This window comes from Oncorhynchus gorbuscha, linkage group LG09 (assembly GCF_021184085.1).
Source record: "Oncorhynchus gorbuscha isolate QuinsamMale2020 ecotype Even-year linkage group LG09, OgorEven_v1.0, whole genome shotgun sequence".
Taxonomy (NCBI): Eukaryota; Metazoa; Chordata; class Actinopteri; order Salmoniformes; family Salmonidae; genus Oncorhynchus; species Oncorhynchus gorbuscha.
This window is the reverse complement of record NC_060181.1, coordinates 28627321-28651043: the sequence shown is the minus strand read 5'-3', so window position 1 is coordinate 28651043 and position 23723 is coordinate 28627321. Positions and strand designations below refer to the sequence as shown.

The window sequence follows — 23723 nt, the reverse complement described above, 5'->3', positions numbered from 1 at the left end:
TTTCTTAACCTGGCAAGTCAGTTAAGAGCAAATTCTTATTCACAATGATGGCCTACCGGGGCACAGTGGCTTAACTGCCTTGGTCAGGGGCAGTATGACATATTTTTACCTTGTCAGCTCCGGGATTTGCTGGACAGCGCTCTAACCACTAGGCTACCGGCCACCCCAGGCAATAGCTAGGATTTTGTTGTTAATAAGCCAACATTATCAGAACCAGGCTGTTGACTTTCACTGTTTCTTATCTGGGTTATAAACATACAACATAACATGTAATCAGTGCTAAACTCCCCTTGGGGTTTGTGGAAGGATTGGGGGTCACTTCAGTTTTAATTTTAGTTAAGTCAAGCACGTGAAATAAAGTTCACTCATTTGTCACTGAGGATTTGTCAATTTATTCATTTAATTCATTTCAGTTTCAATTTAAAAATGAATTGACCCCAAACCTGGTTGTAATTCAGCTGATATTGTAGTTGAAATTACATGTAAAATAGAAATACTTTGACTTTATTATAATAATCAGGCACATTTTAGGTCTGGAGATTTTAAGTTAGGGTGTAACCAATTAACAATGTTGAAGGAATGCCAAGTGAGCTAATTATTATTTTGGAGTGACCGACTTCTCTGAACCCCTCTTCCTGACAGCTTAAGGTCCAAAGCCTCTGGTTCTCTACTTTATGCACAGTCCCTGCTCTACTCGTTCAGCTGTCCAGAGAACCGGCTATCCTGACGAGTGGTGCTTGTTTAATAAAGTTAGGTCAAAGATGAATCAACGCCTGCAAGATCACATACTGATAGTATTCTACATAACATAACTGAATATAATAGAATAGTATAACGTTATTATTTTACCACAGCGGATCACCCACCCACTAGGTTATCACTGTATAACGGGCTCAATTACATGCTACACTTCCTCCCTCAACATTCAAGGAAGTGCAGCTCAACAGTAGCCTATAGCAGGATAATGAATTATATCCTGAGCAACTTTGGCACAAGAAGGAAATCATAATCATTTTATAAAGATGTCAGCTTAAAGGTGTTATGTGTAATGGTTACTGCTGTTCCATGGCTATTTCTATTAATGATTTAGAATCACTGAAATATGAATTACAGATTGTGGATTTAAAAACAGCTTTAACCAACAGTGCACTTCAAGAAGAGTTAAGAAAAAGTTTACCAAATAAACTAACGTAAAAAAATATCAAAAGTAACACAATAATATAACAGTAATGAGGCAATGTACTTCTGACAGCTCGTGAGCAGCAGTATGTGATCAGAGAAATTCTATATAGTGCAAAGTTATTATATAGCCTAGGCTATGAGGGGGTACGTGTGTGTGTGTGTGTGTGGCACGTGCAGAGTTAGAGAGATGGTTAATGGGATGTTTATATAGTCGTGGTGAGGTTCATGGTGCACTCCCTTCCCCAACCAACCACAAAGGACCAATATGTCCTTATATTTTCTGTGAACTGTAGGTAGTTTTTTCAATGCACATTTGTCATTTTGAAAAACACATTTTCCATAAATTCCACAAATTCCATAAATTCCACAAATTCCACAAATTCCACACTTGAGTATATCTACTTCTTTGGATCTTTCTTTGGTTCTTCACAAACACAAAGTCACAAACACTCAAACTACAGTATTATTTGTATTATTCATGCCCTTACTAAAACCCTATTCTTACAAACTTGTTTCCTCTAATTATAGGATTTCGAGATATTAAAATGTCCCTGCCTGTAACAGTGTGTATAATGCATAGATTAAGTAGCCTAGAAACAAATCTAGTTGTAAAGATTCAGATTTAACTTTCCTAATTTAACTTAACTTGCAGTAATGCACATGTGAGAATAAACAACAACTGAGATTTTAAGTAACTAACTATTGGTCATAAAATAATAAGAAAACATCTTGAAGCTGTAAGCATGTCAAAACACATAGCCTAGGCTACATAATAACTTTGCACTATATAGAATTTCTCTGATCACATACTGCAGCTCAACAGCTGTCAGAAGTACCCTAGGCTACTGACAAAACAATGTGTGTTTGTAAAACTCTGAAATTGAAAAAGTATTGAAATGTTAAGATTTACTCCTTTTGCGTTTTCTTTATATGTTTGTCTTTATCAGATTGCTTAGTTTTACACAATATTTTTAACAATTGTAGCCTATACTTTTGCTGTGATACAGAGTAATAATACCTTACCACGGTTGGTTAGATCGTGAACAAATCTAAGTGAGCTACTTTGATTCATGAATTTAGAAATGTGTTTTTATCGCACGAAAATATCATGTATCGTGTTCTTTCAAGGGAAAATAATATTATGCGAGGTGAGCTCGAGCTGCCTGCGTTTCTTCTTTCAGCCTGGCTCGCGCTGCTGCTGCTGGTTGTAATGCTCGCGCTGCACGGTGTGTGAGAATCCTGGGACTTGGTGATGTCAGACTGGTTGGGTCATTTGAAGGTTAGCAGTCTCGGATGGGTTCATAGAAAGTTCACTCGCATATATTAGGCAATTCAATCTTTCATTCTCTGTGAGCAAACTAGTATGAAATGAGCTGCATGGAGGCAGGATAACCCATTCGTCATCCGAACGGGGAGATATGGTTTAAAAACGCGATCTGTAATATTTATAAGAACATATTTTCAATAGGGCGGGCTCGAGCGAGGAGCTTGTTAAGCGCACTGGACCGGGCTGTGCAAAAATAAAGTATAAACACGTTGGAACGTTACGGAGGTGACTGACTGGCTGACACACGTTGGAACGTTACGTAGGTGACTGACTGTCTGACACCTTTTCGTCTCAACAACCGGACACCAGAGGAAAATGGCAAATCATCATTTGGGTCAATTACAAGCTTTTAGCGGTGTTGTCTGTCATAATTCATGACATAGTCTGGGAAGAAGACCAATATTTTACGTGCCATAAAGGGGCAGACTTTGATGGAGTTGTGTGCATTTATGTTCGTGATTATTATCCACACGTAAATTATATTTAAAGGGATACAATAACAGGCAGACTTTTGCGACTAAGGGAAATCATGTTTGATTGTATGGATTTGCTAGCGGTGAGCCCGGGACAAATGCTGGATTTCTACACTTCGAGTCCCTCTTCGTGCATGCTACAAGAGAAGGCACTGAAAGCGTGCTTCGGCGGGCTCGCTCAGAGAGACTGGCAACACCGCCGGAGCGCACATTGTAGGTTAACTTTTTTCCCCTTTCATTTCACGTGTCTACAGCCTACAACCTAGTAGCTTCATAACAGTACCCTATCATAATAATGACATAATGAAATTATAATAGCCATGATGTGCGTGGCTTGTCCACTTAATCTCTTTGATAATTTCTTTATATTGTGTCCATGCACCCCTCCTCACAGTGTTTCCTGTCTTCTCATTTCCTCTCTTCTGATGCGTTTAATGACCACACACACACACACACACTTGTGACCCCCATCATTGCCCCTTAAATCACCCTAATGTGCCATAAACAGTGTTGTAGGGCATACCTGTGTCTGAGTGTTAAGTAACTAGTTAGATAATTTATTGGAGAATTATACACATGCAAGAATAGAACATAATAGAATCGATACTTTATTGTCCATAATTCTTTAAAACATAAATTGTTCTTATATCTCAAATGACTTTTCGAGCAGCCATTGACTTCATTTGTAACAACTCAACACTTTTTTTGTCCTGTCACTGTGATATGGCCCTGTGTTTGAAGCATTCCTCCTAGTCCTAGCCATGTCATATTTCATCTGTACACACTTGGGTCGTAAATTCTGGAGGTGGAAACATCTCTCTACAGCAGGCTGATGTATGTTCAGTAGTTGCATCTCAAATAGCACCCTATTCCCTACATTGTGCAATACTTTTAAACCAGAGCCCTATAGGGCCCTGGTTAAAAGTACTGCACACTATAGGGAATAGGGTGCCATTTGGGACGCAAGCATTATGTGATCTCCTGGTTCCTACACTGGGCGGAGGAATGCACAGAGTAAACACGGGCAGGCTGTGCCTTGACACTTCCCTCCCTCCCAGAAAAAGAGCGATGACAGGGGGCGGCTATAACCCCAGGACGTAGAGCATAGAGATGCTCGCAAGTCTCTCTCTCCCACTCTCTCAATTCAGAGATTTATTGGCATGGGAAACATATGTTTACATTAAATGTTTACATTGCCAAAGCAAGTGAAATAGATAGTAGATAAAAGATAAATAAAAAATTTACAGTAAACATTACAATCACCAATGCTTCAAAGGAATAGAGACATTTCAAATGTCATATTATGGCTTTGTACAGTGTTTGTAACTATGTTAAAATAGTTAAAGTACAAAAGGGAAAATAAATAAACATACATATAGGTTGTATTCTCTCTCCAACTTTTCAACAGGGTTCATTTTGAACGGCTTGCTCCAAGGCTATAGACAGACCTGTTTTACAGTGCATTGGGAATGTATTTAGATCCCTTGACTTTTTTCCACATTTTGTTACGTTGCAGCCTTATTCTAACATGGATTAAGGTACTTTTTTTCTCTTCTTCAATCCACACATAATAACCCAATATGACAAAGTGAAAACAGGTTTTTAGATATGTGTTAAATTCAATTGATTGGGCATGATTTGGAAAGGCACACACCTGTCTATATAAGGTCTCACAGTTGACAGTGCATGTCAGAGCAAAAACCAATTCCTAAATTTGAATTAATTGTCCGTTGAACTCTGAGACTGGATTGTGTTGAGGCGCAGATCTGCGGAAGGGTAGCAAAAATTGTCTGCAGCATTGAAGGTCCCCAAGAACACAGTATCCTCCATTTTTCTTAAATGGAAGAAGATTGGAACCACCAAGACTCTTCCTAGAGCTGGCCGCCCAGCCAAACTGAACAATCGGGGGAGAACCCAATGGTCACTCTGACAGTGCTCCAGGGGTTCACTATGGAGATAGGAGAAACTTCCAGAAGGACAACCATCTCTGCAGCACTCCACCAATCAGGCCTTCATAGTAGAGTGGCCAGACGGAAGCCACTTCTCAGTAAAAGGCACATGACAGCCCACTTTGAGATTGCCAAAAGGCACCTAAAGGACTCACAGAACATGAGGAACAAGATTCTCTGGTCTGATGTAACCAAAATTGAAATATTTGGCCTGCATGCCAAGCGTCACTTCTGGATGCAGCATCATGCTGTGGGGATGTTTTTCATCAGCAGGGACTGGGAGACTAGTCAGGATCGACGGAAGGATGAACGGAGAAAACTACAGAGAGATCCTTGATTTAAAAAATAATAAAAAATATTTCACCTTTATTTAACCAGGTAGGCTAGTTGAGAACAAGTTCTCATTTACAACTGCGACCTGACCAAGATAAAGCATAGCAGTGTGACCAGACAACAACACAGAGTTACACATGGAGTAAACAATAAACAAGTCAATAACACAGTAGAAAAAAGAGTCTATAAACATTGTGTGCAAAAGGCATGAGGAGGTAGGCGAATAATTACAATTTTGCAGATTAACACTGGAGTGATAAATGATCAGATGGTCATGTGCAGGTAGAGATACTGGTGTGTGAAAGAGCAGAAAAATAAATAAATAAAAACAGTATGGGGATGAGGTAGGTAGAATTGTGTGGGCTATTTACCGATGGACTATGTACAGCTGCAGCGATCGGTTAGCTGCTCAGATAGCAGATGTTTAAAGTTGGTGAGGGAGATAAAAGTCTCCAACTTCAGCGATTTTTGCAATTCGTTCCAGTCACAGGCAGCAGAGAACTGGAAGGAAAGGAGGCCAAATGAGGTGTTGGCTTTAGGGATGATCAGTGAGATACACCTGCTGGAGCACGTCATTATTGGGAATTGTGTGTAGATTGATGAGGGGGGGAAACAATTTTAGAATAATCCAATCCATTTTAGAATAAGGCTGTAGCGTAAAAAAAAAGAAAGGTGGAAAAAGTAAAGGGGTCTGAATACTTTCCGAATGCTGTCTATGAGACAGCCCCTTTTTTTCTGGCAAGAATGATGGCACACATTCACTCACTCTCTTTACACACTCCATACGCAGAACATTGCTAAACATGTTTTTTTTTACTCACTCACTCAGAGAAGTAGGCTAGTCTCTCTGTCCTATCACACAGTGATGAGAAGAAGTCAGTGGTTTGCAGTCCGATAATAACCTTAGCTTATGGAATACTTGCCTTATCTGTGTGTGTTTGCCTGAGGCACCTCCACTCCGCTTCTTGAGAAGGTGTGATCTCCTGGCAATATAAGTGTTTGTTTAAGGCCCCCCCACTTGGTTTATTTTGATAGTATGATGACCGGAGATCATATAATGTTAAGCACTGCTGTACTGTCGGTCACGTCACTACACTTTCCAGGAAGTGTTTGCTCTACAGGCACAAATCACAGTGAAGTGGCCCTTATCAGTAACAGCGAAAGTGGAGAAGGTGGCTACTATTCACCCTCTACTCACTCCATTTCACTGCGCTCCTACAGTAGGCTACATTGGTTTTACATGAATAGCCTCTGTTTATTTGTTTAATTAGATTTGTTTATATTTTGCATTTGCATTTGTATGCCCCATAAATTATAGCAAATTAGTTTATCTGGCAAAGCAGATTTAATCCCACGTATATCCTATAGTTTCTACCTACATTTGGTCATCTTAATTGATGGTTTAGCTGAGCTGCTATGTGTGCATACTGTGTGTATCCTATGTATAAGAAAGGTATGTGTGTGTTTGCCTTTGTGTGAATGCCTTACATGAGAGAATAGAGGGAATGCAATAACTGTATTCCATAGATTTATAATAGTCTCCAGGTGTAGTAGCTAGTGCAGTGTTCCGTTCATGATTGATAAGACTATTATCTTGTCACTGTGGTGTGATCACTAATAGAAAAGGTCATCATTTCTCGTCATTTCAGTACACCACTGTGTGTTCATTGTGTGTGTGTGCGTGCTTGTGTATGTGTGCATGTGTGTGTGTTCTACGTAATTAAATCATCTTGAACATTAAAGTATAAGTAACTCATCATGTTCATTAATCACCACACACAAGGTGCCTTTGATTAGCATTAGAAAACCATTTTCCATTCATGCACAGAGGGTGTGTGTGTGTGCACGTGTGTATGTATGTGTGTGTGTGTGTGTGTTGCAAATTATCCTGATAACAGATTTGCTTGTATTCATCACCAAGGCAATGTAGCAAAACAAGGTTGAACCGATTGGGCAATCTTTCTTTCCCCCCACTATTTCATATGCATAGACTACATTCACATTAGCCTTGTGGCATTGCACTCGTCTTGCAACGCTCTGCCCCCTTTCATGTTTAAATAAGGACCCGTTTAAATTGGACTTTAATTTAAAGAGCTTCCTGAAGAGGTCATTGAAACTTAGTTTTTTATTAATGAATTTATTCAGTGCAATGGAAGCCCCAAGGGTGTCAATTCGATCTATTCACTATGAGCTGCGCTCTGTTAACACACACAGGAACGCACAAGCACACACACTCGCATACACACACAAAAGCCCTCTTTTTTTAGAATGAGCAGGAAAACAAATGGTTGTACAAAGGATACAATGAGAAGGTGTTTGTGTGTGTGTGATGATATGAAGTTTGATGCATGCACTAAAACAGAAATATTTTCTAAATTCATAGCTTAGTTTTATATTATGGACATTGTTCTTTGTTTGTTTGTTTTCCATTATAGAATGGATATCAGGACAGTAATGTACAGTATATTAGTTACCATAGGTACTATTATGTATAGGCTTATAGAATTCAAGGTTATTGGTGAATGCAAAAAAAAAAAAATATACTCAAAGTTACAATATAAGGATAGTCTTTGAAAAACTTGAGAATATTTTATGTATTGAATCCTTTGACAGGAGTGATAGTCATACGTGTAACGGTTTTCTAGGTGTGGTGAAGGAGAGTCGGACCAAAACGCAGCGTGTAGATTGCGATCCATGTTTAATGAACAAAAACGTAACACAAATCTAAAAGACAAACACTACAAAACAAAGAACGTAACGAAAACCGAAACAGCCTATACTAGTGAAAACTAACACAGACAGGAACAAGGACACTAAGGACAATCACCCACGACAAACTCAAAGAATATGGCTGCCTAAATATGGTTCCCAATCAGAGACAACAATAAGCACCTGCCTCTGATTGAGAACCACTCCAGACAGACAGACTTTGCTAGATCACCCTACTAGCTACAATCCCAATATATACACACCAAAACCCCAAGACAAAACACACCACAATACAAAAACCCCATGCCACACCCTGGCCTGACCCAATACACAAAGATAAACACAAAATACTTCGACCAGGGCGTGACAGACCCCCCCCCCTAAGGTGCGGACTCCCGAACGCACCTCAAAACAATAGGGAGGGTCCGGGTGGGCGTCTGTCCATGGTGGCAGCTCCGGCGCGGGACGTGGACCCCACTTAGTCAATGTCTTAGTCCCCTCTCCTTGCGTCCCTGGATAGTCCACCCTCGCCGCCGACCATGGCCTAGTAGTCCTCACCCAGAACCCCACTATACTGAGGAGCAGATCGGGACTGAAGGACAGCTCGGGACTGAGGCAGCTCGGGAGTGAGAGAAAGCTCGGGAGTGAGAGAAAGCTCGGGAGTGAGAGGAAGCTCGGGAGTGAGAGGAAGCTCAGGCAGGTAGATAGATCTACCAGATCCTGGCTGGCTGGTGGTCTCAGCAGATCCTGGCTGACTGGCGGATCTGGCGGATTCTGGCTGACTGGCGGATCCTGGCCGACTGGCAGTTCTGGCAGATCTGGAAGAGTCTGGTTGACTGGCAGATCTGGAAGAGTCTGGTTGACTGGCAGATCTGGAAGAGTCTGGTTGACTGGCAGATCTGGAAGAGTCTGGTTGACTGGCAGATCTGGAAGAGTCTGGTTGACTGGCAGATCTGGAAGAGTCTGGTTGACTGGCAGATCTGGAAGAGTCTGGTTGACTGGCAGATCTGGAAGAGTCTGGTTGACTGGCAGATCTGGAAGAGTCTGGTTGACTGGCAGATCTGGAAGAGTCTGGTTGACTGGCAGATCTGGAAGAATCTGGCTGACTGGCAGATCTGGAAGAGTCTGACTGACTGGCAGATCTGGAAGAGTCTGACTGACTGGCAGATCTGGAAGAGTCTGACTGACTGGCGGATCCTGGCTGACTGGCAGATCCTGGCTGACTGGCAGATCCTGGCCGACTGGAAGTTCTGGCGGATCCTGGCAGACTGGCGGATCCTGGCCGACTGGCGGATCCTGGCCGACTGGCGGATCCTGGCCGACTGGCACCTCTGGCAGATCCTGGCTGACTGGCACTTCTGGCAGACTAATCTCCAGGCTGTTCCCAGGGTCCTTTCCCGTCTAGAATCTCCTCCCAAGTCCATTTCTCCAAGTAGTGCAGCCTCTCCCACTGTAGTTGCTGCTGCTCCTGCTGCTGCTGCCTCTGTTGCCTCTCCTGCGGCTCCTGCCTGTTGACACGCTGCTTGGTCCGGTTGTGGTGGGTGATTCTGTAACGGTTTTCTAGGTGTGGTGAAGGAGAGTCGGACCAAAATGCAGTGTGTAGATTGCGATCCATGTTTAATGAACAAAAACGTAACACGAATCTAAAAGACAAACACTACAAAACAAAGAACGTAATGAAAACCGAAACAGCCTATACTAGTGTAAACTAACACAGACAGGAACAAGGACACTAAGGACAATCACCCACAACAAACTCAAAGAATATGGCTGCCTAAATATGGTTCCCAATCAGAGACAACGATAAACACCTGCCTCTGATTGAGAACCACTCCAGACAGCCATAGACTTTGCTAGATCACCCCACTAGCTAAAATCCCAAAATATACACACCAAAACCCCAAGACAAAACACACCACAATACAAAAGCCCCATGCCACACCCTGGCCTGACCCAATACATAAAGATAATCACAAAATACTTCGACCAGGGCGTGACAATACGGGTATAACACTACACTACAATACAGCATGAATGGTTTCTCTTTGTCTGTAGTTCATATGGCATTGGAAGCTGTAATCCCAAAGCCTTTCAGGACTTGAATACCAACATTGAAACGATTCACACGTTCACTTAAAGGGTCTAAGCGCTAGCCATTGTCAAGTAAAGCACAAAATTGATGGTAAAATGACTTGTTCAGATATTTCTGAGGTTAGTTGACTCTCATCCCTTTGTCATCTTATTCTTCTAGTGAAGTAGGCAATACTGATTTGTATTGCATGGATTATGTATGACATGGGCAGGCATAATAGTTAATAAAGTGTGTGTGTGCGTTTGTGTGTGTGGGCGGGTTCACGTGTGTGTGCACATGCACGTGTTTTTGTGTGTGCCTGCATGCTTAAGTGTGTGACATTGTGTGTGTACACGTGTGTGCTCCCATACACATGTATCAACAGTCTCATGTTTTCTCTGCAGTTACATCCTTGAAGCTGAACAGCAATGTCCAATGCCAAGTTCTCCCTTTGTTGTAAACAACGAGCAGACAGACAGACCATGCTTGAGATAACAGCATGATATGTTAATTAGGTCCTGTCCCTGTTTTTCTCTTTAAGGCTTAATGTGATTCAGATAGGGACATGAAAGACCATGATCACAGCTTTCACACCAAGCTGATTTTGCAGGTATGTGACAGGACAACTAAGAGGTTAGAGGGGGGATGGATGGGGGGGATAAAAAGAAGGGTAACAACTTTGAAACAACGCTGGTGCTGGAACACCACACCACACTACTGCCCGCTGGTCCCAGATCTGTCAGGCCATTCTCTCTGTTTGGCAATGACAATGACCATAGGATTTGGCTATACACCACAAACAGATCTGGGACCAGGCTATGCCACCTAAGGGGCCAGGGTCCTGATCTGGAAGCACGGTTTCGACTGCTACAATCATGCTTCGGTACTGCAGTTTAACTGACATCGGGTCCAGAAAGACAATTTCCATAGATAAGTCAAATTTGAAAATGTCTAATAAGACACTTTAGTCATCATCTTTGTGCACAAAAGATCTTTTTCATATAATTGTTGCTGAGGCCGATTCCCCCCCATCACTCACAGCTGACGATATTAGCATTTTAATGCGTATGTGAAGTTGGGCCGTGTAAATCGTATGCAACCCAGATATAGACGTCCATGAATCGGCGAATGTGAGTAGATTACATTGAAGACAATGATTGGACATCTTGGATGCAGTTCACTTACCCTCCCGAGGAAGAAATTCCCATTGAGAGAACCAACGGACTACATTGGAAAAAGGAAGAGTGCTTTTATTTTATTTCCCTCTTACATTTGTCAAATGTCACTCTGACATGATGGATGGTAACTCACTTTTATATTACTGCTAAAAATGAAACAATTAGCAGGAAATGGATTTTTCTATTTTTGCTGTAGAACCACTGAACCATTAGACTGAAGGGGTTTCCAGACTTCTTTTGAGGAACTTCCCAGCAAACCAAATTGGTTTCTGTGAATGTTCTCAGAACATTTGTCAGGTTGTGTCAAATGTTCAGTTGTGCTGATGATTAAACAATGATTGTATAAAACATTTGCCTGATGTTGCAAAAATATTATCAGAACACATTTTTCTGTTCTTTAAAGGTTTCCCAAATGTTTCATTAGTTTAAAATAACTTAATGTGAATCTTAGCTAATGTTCTGGGAATGTCCTCTGTTTGCTGGGTTGTCTCTATCTCAGAGATTAGTAGCCTGTCTAATGCAGGTCTCCTTTACTGCTAAGGTTCCAAAGTATAACTTGCAGAAAAATCAGACATCTTGACATGTTCTAACAACTCCAGAGTGTGTGTGTGTTCCTACATCCCCAGAGCTGACGTGTGGTTCAAATTACCCCCTAATGTGCCTGCCGTAGACTGGAGAATCATAACAACGTAGTCAGGCTCTTATTTCTAAGAAAGGATTAAAAAGAATCGTATCACATTTCTCTCTTTGCCTCTCGATTCCTCTCTCTATTTGAACGTTCTCTCTCTCTCGCTCTCTCTCTCTTTCCCCCTCGTCTCTCTTTATGTCTGTCTTAGCTTCTTGTTTCACTTTATGAAAGCTTTGAAGTGCCTCGCACCTGTTGCATCGCTCAGGAAAGTGAGAGCTCTGGCTCTTTATACATCCACTGTTTCCAATTTGCCTTTTACCTCAACAGGTCACAGGGTGGGCGCCCAAAGGTCAAGGCAGGGAGGGTGGCTTGGAGGTTAGCAACAGTCACATGACATGAACCTCTGATCCAAACATAGTGCCCTTCAGTGGTTCAAACCAAGGTCCAGTGCCTAACCCTAACACCTCTATCTAGTCCCATTTAGAAGCGAAATGCTTGTGTTCTTAGCTCCCACAGTGCAGTAATATCTAATAATTCACACAAATCTAAAAGTACAAGAATGGAATTAAGATATACATCAATATTAGGACGAGCAATGTCAGAGTGGCATTGACTAAAATACAGTAGAATATAATACAGTATATACATATAAAATGAGAAAAGCAGTATGTAAACATTATTAAAGTGACTAGTGTTCCATTATTCAAGTGGACAGTGAATCCATGTCTATGTATATAGGGCAGCAGCCACTAAGGTGCAGGGTTGAGTAACCGGGTGGTAGCCGGCTAGTGATGACTATTTAACAGTCTGATGGCTATGAGATAGAAGCTGTCTCTCGGTCCCAGCTTTGATGCACCTGTACTGACCTTGCCTTCTGGATGATAGTGGGGTGAACAGGCCGTGGCTCGGGTGGTTGATGTCCTTGATGATCTTTTTGGCATTCCTGTGACATCGGGTGCTGTAGGTGTCTTGGAGGGCAGGCAGGGTGCTCCCGGTGATGTGTTGGGCAGACTACACCATCCACTGCAGTGCAGTTGCCATACAAGGTGATGATATAGCCCAACAGGATGCTCTCAATTGTGCATCTGTAAAGGTTTGTCAGGGTCTTAGGGGCCAAGACAAATTTCTTCAGCTTCCTGAGGTTGCCACGCTGTCTGTGTGGGTGGATCATTTCAGATTGTCAGTGATGTGTACGCCAAGGAACTTGAAGCTTTCTACCTTCTCTACTGCGGTCCCGTCGATGTGGATAGGGGCGTGTTCCCTTTGCTGTTTCCTGAAGTCCACGATCAGCTCATTTGTTTTGTTGACGTTGAGGGAGTGGTTATTTTCCCGCCACCACTCGCCCAGGGCCCTCACCTCCTCCCTGTAGGCTGTCTCGTCATTGTTGGTAATCAGGCCTACTATTGTTGTGTCGTCTGCAAACTTGATGATCGAGTTGGAGGCGTATGTGGCCACACAGTCATGGGTGAACAGGGAGTACAGGAGGGGGCTGAGCACACACCCTTGTGGGACCCATGTGGTGAGGATCAGGGAAGTTGAGGTGGCCCGTCAGGAAGTCCAGGACCCAGTTGCACAGGGCAGGGTTCAGACCCAGGGCCCCAAGCTTAATGATGAACTTGGAGGGTACTATGGTGTTGAATGCTGAGCTATAGTCAATGAACAGCATTCTTACGTAGGTATTTCTCTTGTCCAGATGGGATAGGTCAGTGTCATGACGATTGCATCGTCTGTGGATCTATTGGGGCGGTATGCAAATTGAAGTGGGTCTAGGGTGGCAGGTAAGGTGGAGGTGATATGATCCTTAACTCGTCTCTCAAAGCACTTCATGATGACAGAAGTGAGTGCTACGAGGCGATAGTCCTTTAGTTCAGTTACCTTTGCTTTCTTGGGTACAGGAACAATGGTGGACATATTGAAGCAAGTGGGGACAGCAGACAGGAAAAGGGATAGACTGAATATGTCCGTAAACAGTCAAGCCAACTGGTCTGCGCATGCTCAGAGGATGCGGCTATGGATGCCGGAGGGGCCGGCAGCTTTGCGAAGGATAACGCGTAAATTTCTTTCTCATGTCGGCCACAGAGAATGAGAGCCACAGTCCTTGGGGGGGGGGCCGCAGTGGTGGCACTGTGTTATCATCAAAGCGGGCGATGGTGTTTAGCTTGTCCGCGAGCAAGACGGCGGTGTCCGTGATGTGGCTAGTTTTCCCTTTGTAATCCGTGATTGTCTGTAGACCCTGCCCCATACGTTTTGTGTCTGAGCCGTTGAATTGTGACTCCACGATTCTGTACTAACGTTTTGCCTGTTTGATTGCATTACAGAGGGAATAACTACACTGGTTGTATTCAACCATATTCCCAGTCACCTTGCAGTGGTTAAATGCGGTGGTTTGTGTTTTCAGTTTTGCGCGAATGCTGCCATGTATCCACGGTTTCTGGTTCCCCTATACACTTCCTGATGAACTCAGTCACCGCTTCCGTGTATACATCAATGTTATTCTCAGAAGATACCCGGAACATATCCCAGTCCACGTGATGAAAACAATCTTGAAGCATGGATTCCGATTGGTCAGACCAGCGATGAATAGACCTTAGCATGGGTACTTCCTGTTTGAGTTCCTACCTATAGGAAGGGAGGAGCAAAATGGAGTCGTGATCTGATTTTTCAGACAGAAGGGCTTAGGAGTTGCAGTGGTTGAGAGTTTTACCAGAGCGAGTACTACAGTCAATGTGTTGACAGAACTTCTGTAGCGTTTTCTTCAAATTTGCTTTGTTAAAATTCCCAGCTACAATAAATGCGGCCTCAGGATATGTGGTTTCCAGTTTGCATGAGGTCCAAAGTCATTATTTGAGGGCGGTCATGGTATCGGCTTGAGGGGGAATATACATGACAGTGACTAACCGAAGAGAATTCTCTTTGGAGGTAATAGGGTTGGCATTTGATGATGAGGTATTCTAGGTCAGGTGAACAAAAGGACTTGAGTTCTGTATGTTATCACAATCACCCCATGAGTAGTTAATCATGAAACATACACCACTGCCTTTCTTCTCCCCGGAGAGTTCTTTATTCCTGTCTGCGCGATGTACTGAGAACCCAGCTGGTTGTATAGAATGGGACAGTGTATGGAATGGAACAGTGATTCTGTGAAACAGAGTATGTTACAGTACCTGAAGTCTCTCAAAGGAGATCCTCACCCTGAGCTCGTCTACTTTATTGTCAGCAGCCTCTGGGATAAGTTAAATTGCCTTGGAGAGTGTGACAAAAGGATCAAATTCAGGAAAGTCATATTCCTGGTCGTATTGCCGGTGAGTTACCACCGCTCTGATATCCAAAAGTTATTTCCGGCTGTATGTAATAGCACATAAAATACTACAAAGTTGCTTAGGAGCTAAATGCAAATCTGCCATGTCTGTCAGCACCATTCAGTTTCAGTGGCTCTTTTAGATGCAGTTTGATTGGTTCCCTCTACTGGGAGACACTTTTGCCCTTGATGTGTGCCGTCCTGAAATCTGACTAGACAGACCGTTTCCCTGTGAATTTTCAGCATCCCCCACCTGTCAGCACCCCATGACCAGTGTCAGTCTGCCGTCTGTTTCCACCGTTCTCTCTCCTAATCAAAAAGTACTTTTTCCTCATCTTTTTCTAGACAAGGCATACATATTTTTTATAGTTTCTATCTTCTCTTCCAGTCAGTGTTTAACTTCTTGGTGACAGGGGGCAGTATTGAGTAGCTTGAATGAATAAGGTGCCCAGAGTAAACTGCCTGCTACTCTGTCCCAGATGCTAATATATGCATATTATTAGTAGTATTGGATAGAAAACACTCTGAAGTTTCTAAAACTGTTTGAATGATGTCTGTGAGTATAACATAACTCATATGGCAGGTGACGTGCGGTCACGAGAGAGTTAGCTCTCGTTTCATTGCTTTTCTACAGACAATGTAATTCTCCGGTTGGAACATTATTGAAGATTTATGATAAAAACATCCTAAAGATTGATTAAATACTTAGTTTGACAAGTTTCTACGACCTGTAATAGAACTTTTCGTCTGATGTTCGGCTGGACCTGAACGCGCGTTTGGATTTGTTTACCAAACGCCCTAACAAAAGAAGCTATTTGGACATAAATGATGAACTTTATCGAACAAATAAAACATTTATTTTGGAACTGGGATTCCTGGGAGTGCATTCTGATGAAGATCAACAAAGGTAAGTGAATATTTATAATGCTATTTCTGTCTAATGTTGACTACACAATATGGCGAATATCTTTTTGGCTGCTTTGTTGTTTGAATGCTGTACTCAGATTATTGCATGGTTTGCTTTTTCCGTAACATTTAAAAAAAATCTGACAGCGGTTGCATTAAGGAGAAGTATATCCATGTATACATACCACTTGTCTTTTCATCAACATTTATTATGGGTATTTCTGTAAATTGATGTGGCTCTCTGCACAATCACTGCATGCTTTAGAACTACTAAAGGTAACGCGCCAATGTAAAATTCAATTTTTTTAATATTAAATATGCACTTTAGCGAACAAAACATACATGTATTGTGTAACATGAAGTCAGTGTCATCAGTGTCATCTGATGAAGAGCATCAAAGGTTAGTGATTAATTTAATCTCTATTTGTGCTTTTTTGTGACTCCTCTCTTTGGCTGGAAAAATGGCTGTGTTTTTCTGTGACTTAATGGTGACCTAACATAATCGTTTGTGGTGCTTTCACTGTAAAGCCTTTTTGAAATCAGACACTGTGGCTGGATTGATGAGAACTGTATCTTTAAAATGGTGTAAAATATTTGTATGCTTGAGGAATTTTAATTATGAGATTTTTGTTGTTTTGAATTTGGCACCCTGCACTCTCACTGGCTGTTGGCTAGGTGGGACGCTATCGTCCCACATATCCCAGAGAGGTTAAAGAAGGGATTATTGATAACCTTCTGAATTAAATGTGTACTACAGCCTACAGCCCTACAGCCAGTGCTGCTCTGTCTCCCTCCCACCGCAAAGCTGCTTCTAATTTGGTGTACTTTGGGTGAACTTCGACCGTTTCCTATTGACTCTCTTTCTCCACCCGCCTGGTGTATGTGAGCTGTTTGTGTGAGCTACGTGCTCCTGCAGAAAACCCAGAGGAAGAGGGGGAGAAAAACACTTCCAGCTTGAATAAACGGCCAGGGGAGAGGTGGGGTTGTGGAGGGAACTGGATGGCCATGTGTGGCTATAGTAAGTTAGGCCGTACTGTGGTATTGGTAGGACAGTTTCCTCGTGCAACACGGCATTCTAGTGTCTACTAGCGATAGCTTGGGTTTTAGAAAAATGTAGTTAGCAGTGCCCTCAACTGTATAAATTCAGGCCAGCGTTTAGGTGTAGTATATCCCCTAATTCTTCCCATACTGCCCAGTGCCTGTCTCTCCACCTCTCCACCTCTTCATGGGTACATCATCACGGCTTCCTCTTAGTATAGCCCAAACACACAACAGGCTAACCCCAGGAACTCAGGAAATGCATCTGTCTTTCACTCTCTACCCATCTCCATATTTCTCTCTTATGCACACTGTATTTTCCCTATCTCTTTTTTATTTTCCCTGTCTCGTTCTTCCTGTTCATTTGCTCTCACTGTTTGTTAAAAGTAGGGCCATTGTAAATGGATCGCTGCAGTATAACAATCATTTTGACGTAACTGTGGTCTCATGAGTACAGTGTAGAAACCGTTCATGTCCTGATTCCATGTCGTTGTGCCATAATTGTGCTAAATGGTGTGTGCACGTGTGTGTGTGTGCGTGCGTGTGTGTGTTCGGGGACAGATCTTGCCTTAGGTACCTCCCTCCTAGCCATCTGTGAGGTCTGTAGACCATGTGGGTGAAGAGTCCTGATTGTTTTCATATCACTGGTCATCGGTCTATCTGACTGTTAGCATGGGGACAATGTGGTGGACAGCAGGTAGGGACAGGTGGACATAGTGAGGATAGACATGGTTGATTGGCCCACATATGATTTTTTATTGACCTATAGGACCCTTATTCTTATTTTTCTTCTACTACTACTTCACCACGCACAGCAAGCCATAGCCATAACAGTGCTCTTTCCAAACTCAGCCTCTGTCTTTTCACTTATTCTTTCCCCCATTCAGAGGTTGACCTCCCTCCCTCGTCCTCCAGGCCGGGTGTGTTTTCCTGTTTGACCATGCTGGCTGGTTCAGTAGGGGGCTAGGAGTTCAGCAGGATAAGCTATGAGACATTTTTCACACACACACACACACACACACACACACACACACACACACACACACACACACACACACACACACACACACACACACACACACACACACACACACACACACACACACACACACACACACACACACACACACACACACACACACACACACACACAGTATTCTCACATGCACACTGATACACACACATGCACACACTGCTCCCAACCCTTGGTTCGTCTTGTCTGTCGCTGGTCTTTAGTCTCCGTAATGGTGCTGGTGTGTAGGTATGTTAACATGTGGTGAAGTTAGTTCGCTGCAGAGCCAAAGCTTAATCACCCAGAAAATTGAGAAAAAGCTCCCCAGCGCCCGATATATAGTGCTGTACACGCACACACACAGAGACACACTCACATAGACACGCGTACACACAATCAAACACACATACACACACACACACAACACCGAAGGTGGTCAAATGCATCTGCCTTTATGTGCTCTATCTGTCTGCAGGTAGCCACACTCCCAGATCCAACCATGAGTTTCAAATAGGCAGCGCCGAGTGTCATGTAAAAATCTTCCCAGAGTGAAATAATTCCCAATTGTTCTGAATGTGTTGTGATTGTGATGTCATGTAACATTTCTCACAGCGTGAAATTGTTCCCAGTTCAGTAATTGCACGCTCGTCTCTTTGTGTGGTTGGCTGAGCTCATGCGGCTGTCTCTCACACCCTCCCTCGCCCTTGATTTAGCTAGCTAGCATAATTAGCAGTCAGTTGGTTGAGATGGCTTGTTCTCAGAGGTGTGCAGTTTTAGCTTGTTTGTATAGCTAAATAAAGAAGTCTAAAAGCTAGATTTTAGCCAAAGTATAAACAACTGTTTCACAACTCCACTAGTTACTTTTGATAACCAAATGTATGTAGCTAGCGATCTGCCATGCTGTGCATCACATGATAGGCTACACTAGCTAGCTAGCACAACTAGCTAGCTTATAACTTTACCCACCATCTCCCACATTACCCAAAGCCAACGGTACCGTGATAGCCTTTTTGCTGGAGCAATACTTGAGTGGAAAGTAAATGGCAGCACTGCAAATAAATGCAATGCCAATTTGTGGTAAAGCCAAATAAACCATTAAAACTACTACCAAAGATTGATATAACTAACCCATGGTACTGTAATTTCTCCAAAATAATCTGTTTTTACTGTCATTTGTCACTTTAGCCTGTAATGTGGAACTAAAGACTTGACTGTGTTGCAAGTGTGTCTTCCAAGTTTGTCACCAGAATATTACCAAGGAGAAAGCAAGTCCTTGATGTCATTTATGGCCATATATTTAATTAGTGGGTTGATAAAATAAATTGACAGTGAAATATTTGAGTGAACAGATTGTATTTCAGGGAATGAGAGGAAAAGACAGGCTATCCAAAACAAAACTATCATCTCCCCCCTGGCAGATATTAGATATTAGACCATGTAAAACCTGCATAAACATGTCTCAGCAATCTACTGTCTTATAGCAAGTGTTTGACACTTTACAAATACAATTTAATGAATTGATATAACCCCACCCCACACCAAATTGAGATGCTGACCAACAAAAATAAAGTGGTACATTTCTGTATTACTTCCAACCATTAGGGTTGTTTTTGTCGCACTGCTTTGCTCTATCTTGGCCAGGTCGCAGTTGTAAATGAGAACTTGGTTCTCAACTGGCCTACCTGGGTAAATAAAGGTGAAATAAAAAAATGTAAAAGAAAAATTGAAAGGAGAAAAACTAAAACCCTGAAGACATTTCTGCAATAAAATACACAAGTTTCTTATTTACATTTAAGTCATTTAGCAGACGCTCTTATCCAGAGCGACTTACAAATTGGTGCATTCACCTTATGACATCCAGTGGAACAACCACTTTACAATAGTGCATCTAAATATTTTAAGGGGGGGAGGGAGGGGGGGTGAGAAGGATTACTTATGTAGCCCTTTACACTCGTACCCAGCAACTTTTGCAAATGTTTTGTTGTCTGAGGGAAGGAAATGCTGTAAATTTAAGAAGATTGTATTTTGAAAGATGAGACGTTGAGTATTATAATAAATACCTTGTTGATGTCATATAAGCAAGAAAAACACCTGGGAGTCCAAATGTACACACCAAATTGTGATCCGTTTCCCTGAATTGTATTGTGAAAGTCTAACACTAATATCGTATTTAAAACTCTGCAAGTCATGTTGGCAATAGAACAAGCCTTGAAATGATGACCACCTGACTCAGATTGCAATTTCTATTGAACCATTTCTAGATTGCGTAATTGTGTTATGGTGAGGATGCAGAGTTGTGTTCCAAACAAAACTACATGTGTGCTTCCTCTAGTTCCTCAATGGCACAGCTAGGAAAGCTCAAAGAAAGAAGCTTATAGTTGAAGACAAAAAAACCCACCTTATAGTTGAAGTGCATAGAAATTACTTAGGAGTTGTGAACACTTTGTAGAGGTGTGGCCACTTGGAGACACCAGTTAGTCTTCTCACTCAAACCCTTGTCATTACTTTGTATTATGTTGCACATACCCCATATTTTGCTTCTGCTATTGTTGTGTCCTCACCTTTGGTCTAATCATTTCTCCATAATCTCCAAACTGTTCCCTTTCAATTGCTACCATGGTTATAAAGTGGAAGTCGGAAGTTTACATACACCTTAGCCAAATACATTTAAGCACGCACGCACGCACGCACACACACACACACACACACACACACACACACACACACACACACACACACACACACACACACACACACACACACACACACACACACACACACACACACACACACACACACACACACACACACACACACACACACACACACACACACACACACACACACACAGTTAGCTGACCTGACTTCAATAAAAACAAACATCTTTCTGTCCTCATAAATTATACCAGGTTCTAGGACGAGGGTGTTTGCACTTCAGAGAGAAAACATTAATGCAAGTGAACTGCTTCTTTTAATTTATTTTGACTCAACTGATTGAATGAATATTTGGACCAACAAGCACAACAACATTAATCAGAGATGTGTGCGTAGTACGATATTGATTACTATCAGCAACACACTATATACAGATGATAGCAAAGTGACTCACTCCAACTGACTAGCCAGTTGCACTAGTTTCTGTTTGCTTTGGGATTTGATTGACAAATAACAAGTCTGATTGATTCACCAGAGGGGAAGCAGAGGTCACTATGCATCATGCAGTAGCACTAATATTCACCGTCATGACAGTTCTGCACTCACACTGTCCTTTATATATCCCAAAGATATTGGCAATATAACAGGTAAACAAACATGGACAAGCACACAGAAACACACGCACACAATGGGTCAATGTGACCCATTTTTGACCCATCTACTGTTAGTGTCAAATTGACCCAGAACACCTTTTGAACATAATAAGTTGAATTCCATGTGGGGCCAAGGGCCAGAAACAGATTGAGGGGTTGCTCGCTAATATATTAGATGTATTATTGAGTTTAAGCTGATGAAGTATGGAAGAATAGCATCTAATCAGTCAACCAACAAACCAACCAACACTGCTCTGATCTGCTCAACTCTCCATGCAGATTGATCTATAGACGGTCAGGCCCTTGAGAAAGCTACATATATTCCTGAGTAGGGTAGCAAAATTCTGTCAACTTTCAATCAAAATCCCAGTTGGAGGATTCCACCCAGGATTTCTGGAAAACCAGGGAATTTATTAAACGTTGAAAGGCTATAACATGAAGTAATCATGGGCTATTTCCACTTTAATAGCATTTATTTTTTCAACCTTTATGTTTAACCTCAGTCAAGCCACAGGTGGACTTTTCAAAACCAATTACAAAGAAACTCACTGGCTCAAAAGTTTGCTTTTGTTCACTCTGAATGACCGTTGTATCAGTCAGACCACTAGGGTTGTTCTGAGAACTCATTCCAGGGTTCTGGAGGTTCTATATGAACTCATTAAATATCACAATCTTTGTGTTTCCATTCCAGTAACATCAAAATAGAAATAAAGTGGCCACTCAGAACCACTGTAGGATGAGTATGTGGACACAGTAATTGCATGCCAACGATTTGCTACTGTGTGCCCGTATTTCAGTTCATTCAGTACCTTTAGTTCACTCACTCAGGAAATGGGTTTTGAATGCTCTACCATTACCATCCGGTTCCATACTAAAACATGAACCCTCTTATTCTTTCCACAAAACATTTTTTCCATCTGGGACTAATAAAGAAATAATCATCTTCTTCTGTTGTGTCTCTGCAGCCATCGAGACCCAGAGCACCAGTTCTGAGGAGCTGGTCCCAAGTCCCCCGTCCCCCCTGGCCCCGCCCCGCGTCTACAAGCCCTGCTTCGTGTGCCAGGACAAGTCCTCGGGGTACCACTATGGTGTCAGCGCCTGCGAGGGCTGCAAGGTAAGTCAACGTTCCGTACCGACATATACACCCCAACCAGCAACATACACACAAAAACCATTGAAATATGCAGTGGGGCAAAAAAGTATTTAGTCAGCCACCAGTGGGGTGGCAGGGAAGCCTAGTGGTTAGAGCGTTGGACTAGTAACCGAAAGGTTGCAAGTTCAAATCCCCGAGCTGACAAGGTACAAATCTGTCGTTCTGTCCCTGAACAAGGCAGTTAACCCACCGTTCCTGGGCCGTCATTGAAAATAAGAATGTGTTCTTAACTGACTTGCCTAGTTAAATAAAGGTATAAAAAAAAATTGGCAAAATCGGCGCCCAAAAATACCGATTTCCGATTGTTATGAAAACTTGAAACCGGCCCTAATTAATCGGCCATTCCGATTAATCGGTCGACCTCTAATACACACATACCATATGCACACACGCAGCATACTTACGCATGCATGGACACATGCACACGCACACATGCACACAGACACACACACACCCACACACACACTCCATATGCATGCATGTATGGGCACAGGCTCATCTGGGTGATGTTCTCTGATTCTGAGTGTAATGATTATTATTAGAATGGGAGCTATGATGACTGCCAGCTGGGGTAGACAGACGGAAAATGGGTTCCTGTGTGTGTGTGTGTGTGTGTGTGTGTGTGTGTGTGTGTGTGTGTGTGTGTGTGTGTGTGTGTGTGTGTGTGTGTGTGTGTGTGTGTGTGTGTGTGTGTGTGTGTGTGTGTGTGTGTGTGTGTGTGTGTGTGTGCGTGTGTGTGTGTGTGTGACTGATTCACTTTCTTATTGCTTTCCAACTTCGCTTAAAATAAATATATATATATATAAACATATCTGCTTGAAGTTTTTTGGTTTAACGCTGACATTCATATAAATCATGTATCGCTGTCAATGATTGAGGCACTCAAACAAGCTATGAACACAGATCTCCAGTTAGAATTCAGCCCTTATTGACAAGACAAAACAGTACAAGGCTTCACTGTCCAGCCTGATTAAGAAACCTGCTGCTTGTCTTGAATAGGGACGGTCAGCCGATCCTGTATGTACGTCAGAAGCTTAGTGGAGCAGAGTGTTACCATCTGCTGAGAGAGAGGATAAGAGTGGAGACTGAAGATGTCTGCTTGGTGCCCCCAGGCCAGCGCTGAGAGAGGGAGAGGTAGAAAGAGAGGGAGAAAGAGAG

General features: G+C 42.4%; 1 protein-coding gene across 1 annotated transcript in view; it reads left to right on the top strand.

The window, feature by feature from the left end:
- Positions 1-2501: 2501 nt before the first annotated feature.
- The window catches only part of LOC124043357 (retinoic acid receptor alpha-A-like), a 124197-nt gene continuing 102975 nt past the window's right edge, over positions 2502-23723 (top strand). Inside the window, exons 1-2 of the mRNA XM_046361891.1 lie at positions 2502-3195; positions 22378-22526. Coding sequence (XP_046217847.1) covers positions 3039-3195; positions 22378-22526 — 306 coding nt within the window. The 5' untranslated portion in view covers positions 2502-3038. The remainder of the gene's footprint in view (positions 3196-22377; positions 22527-23723) is intronic.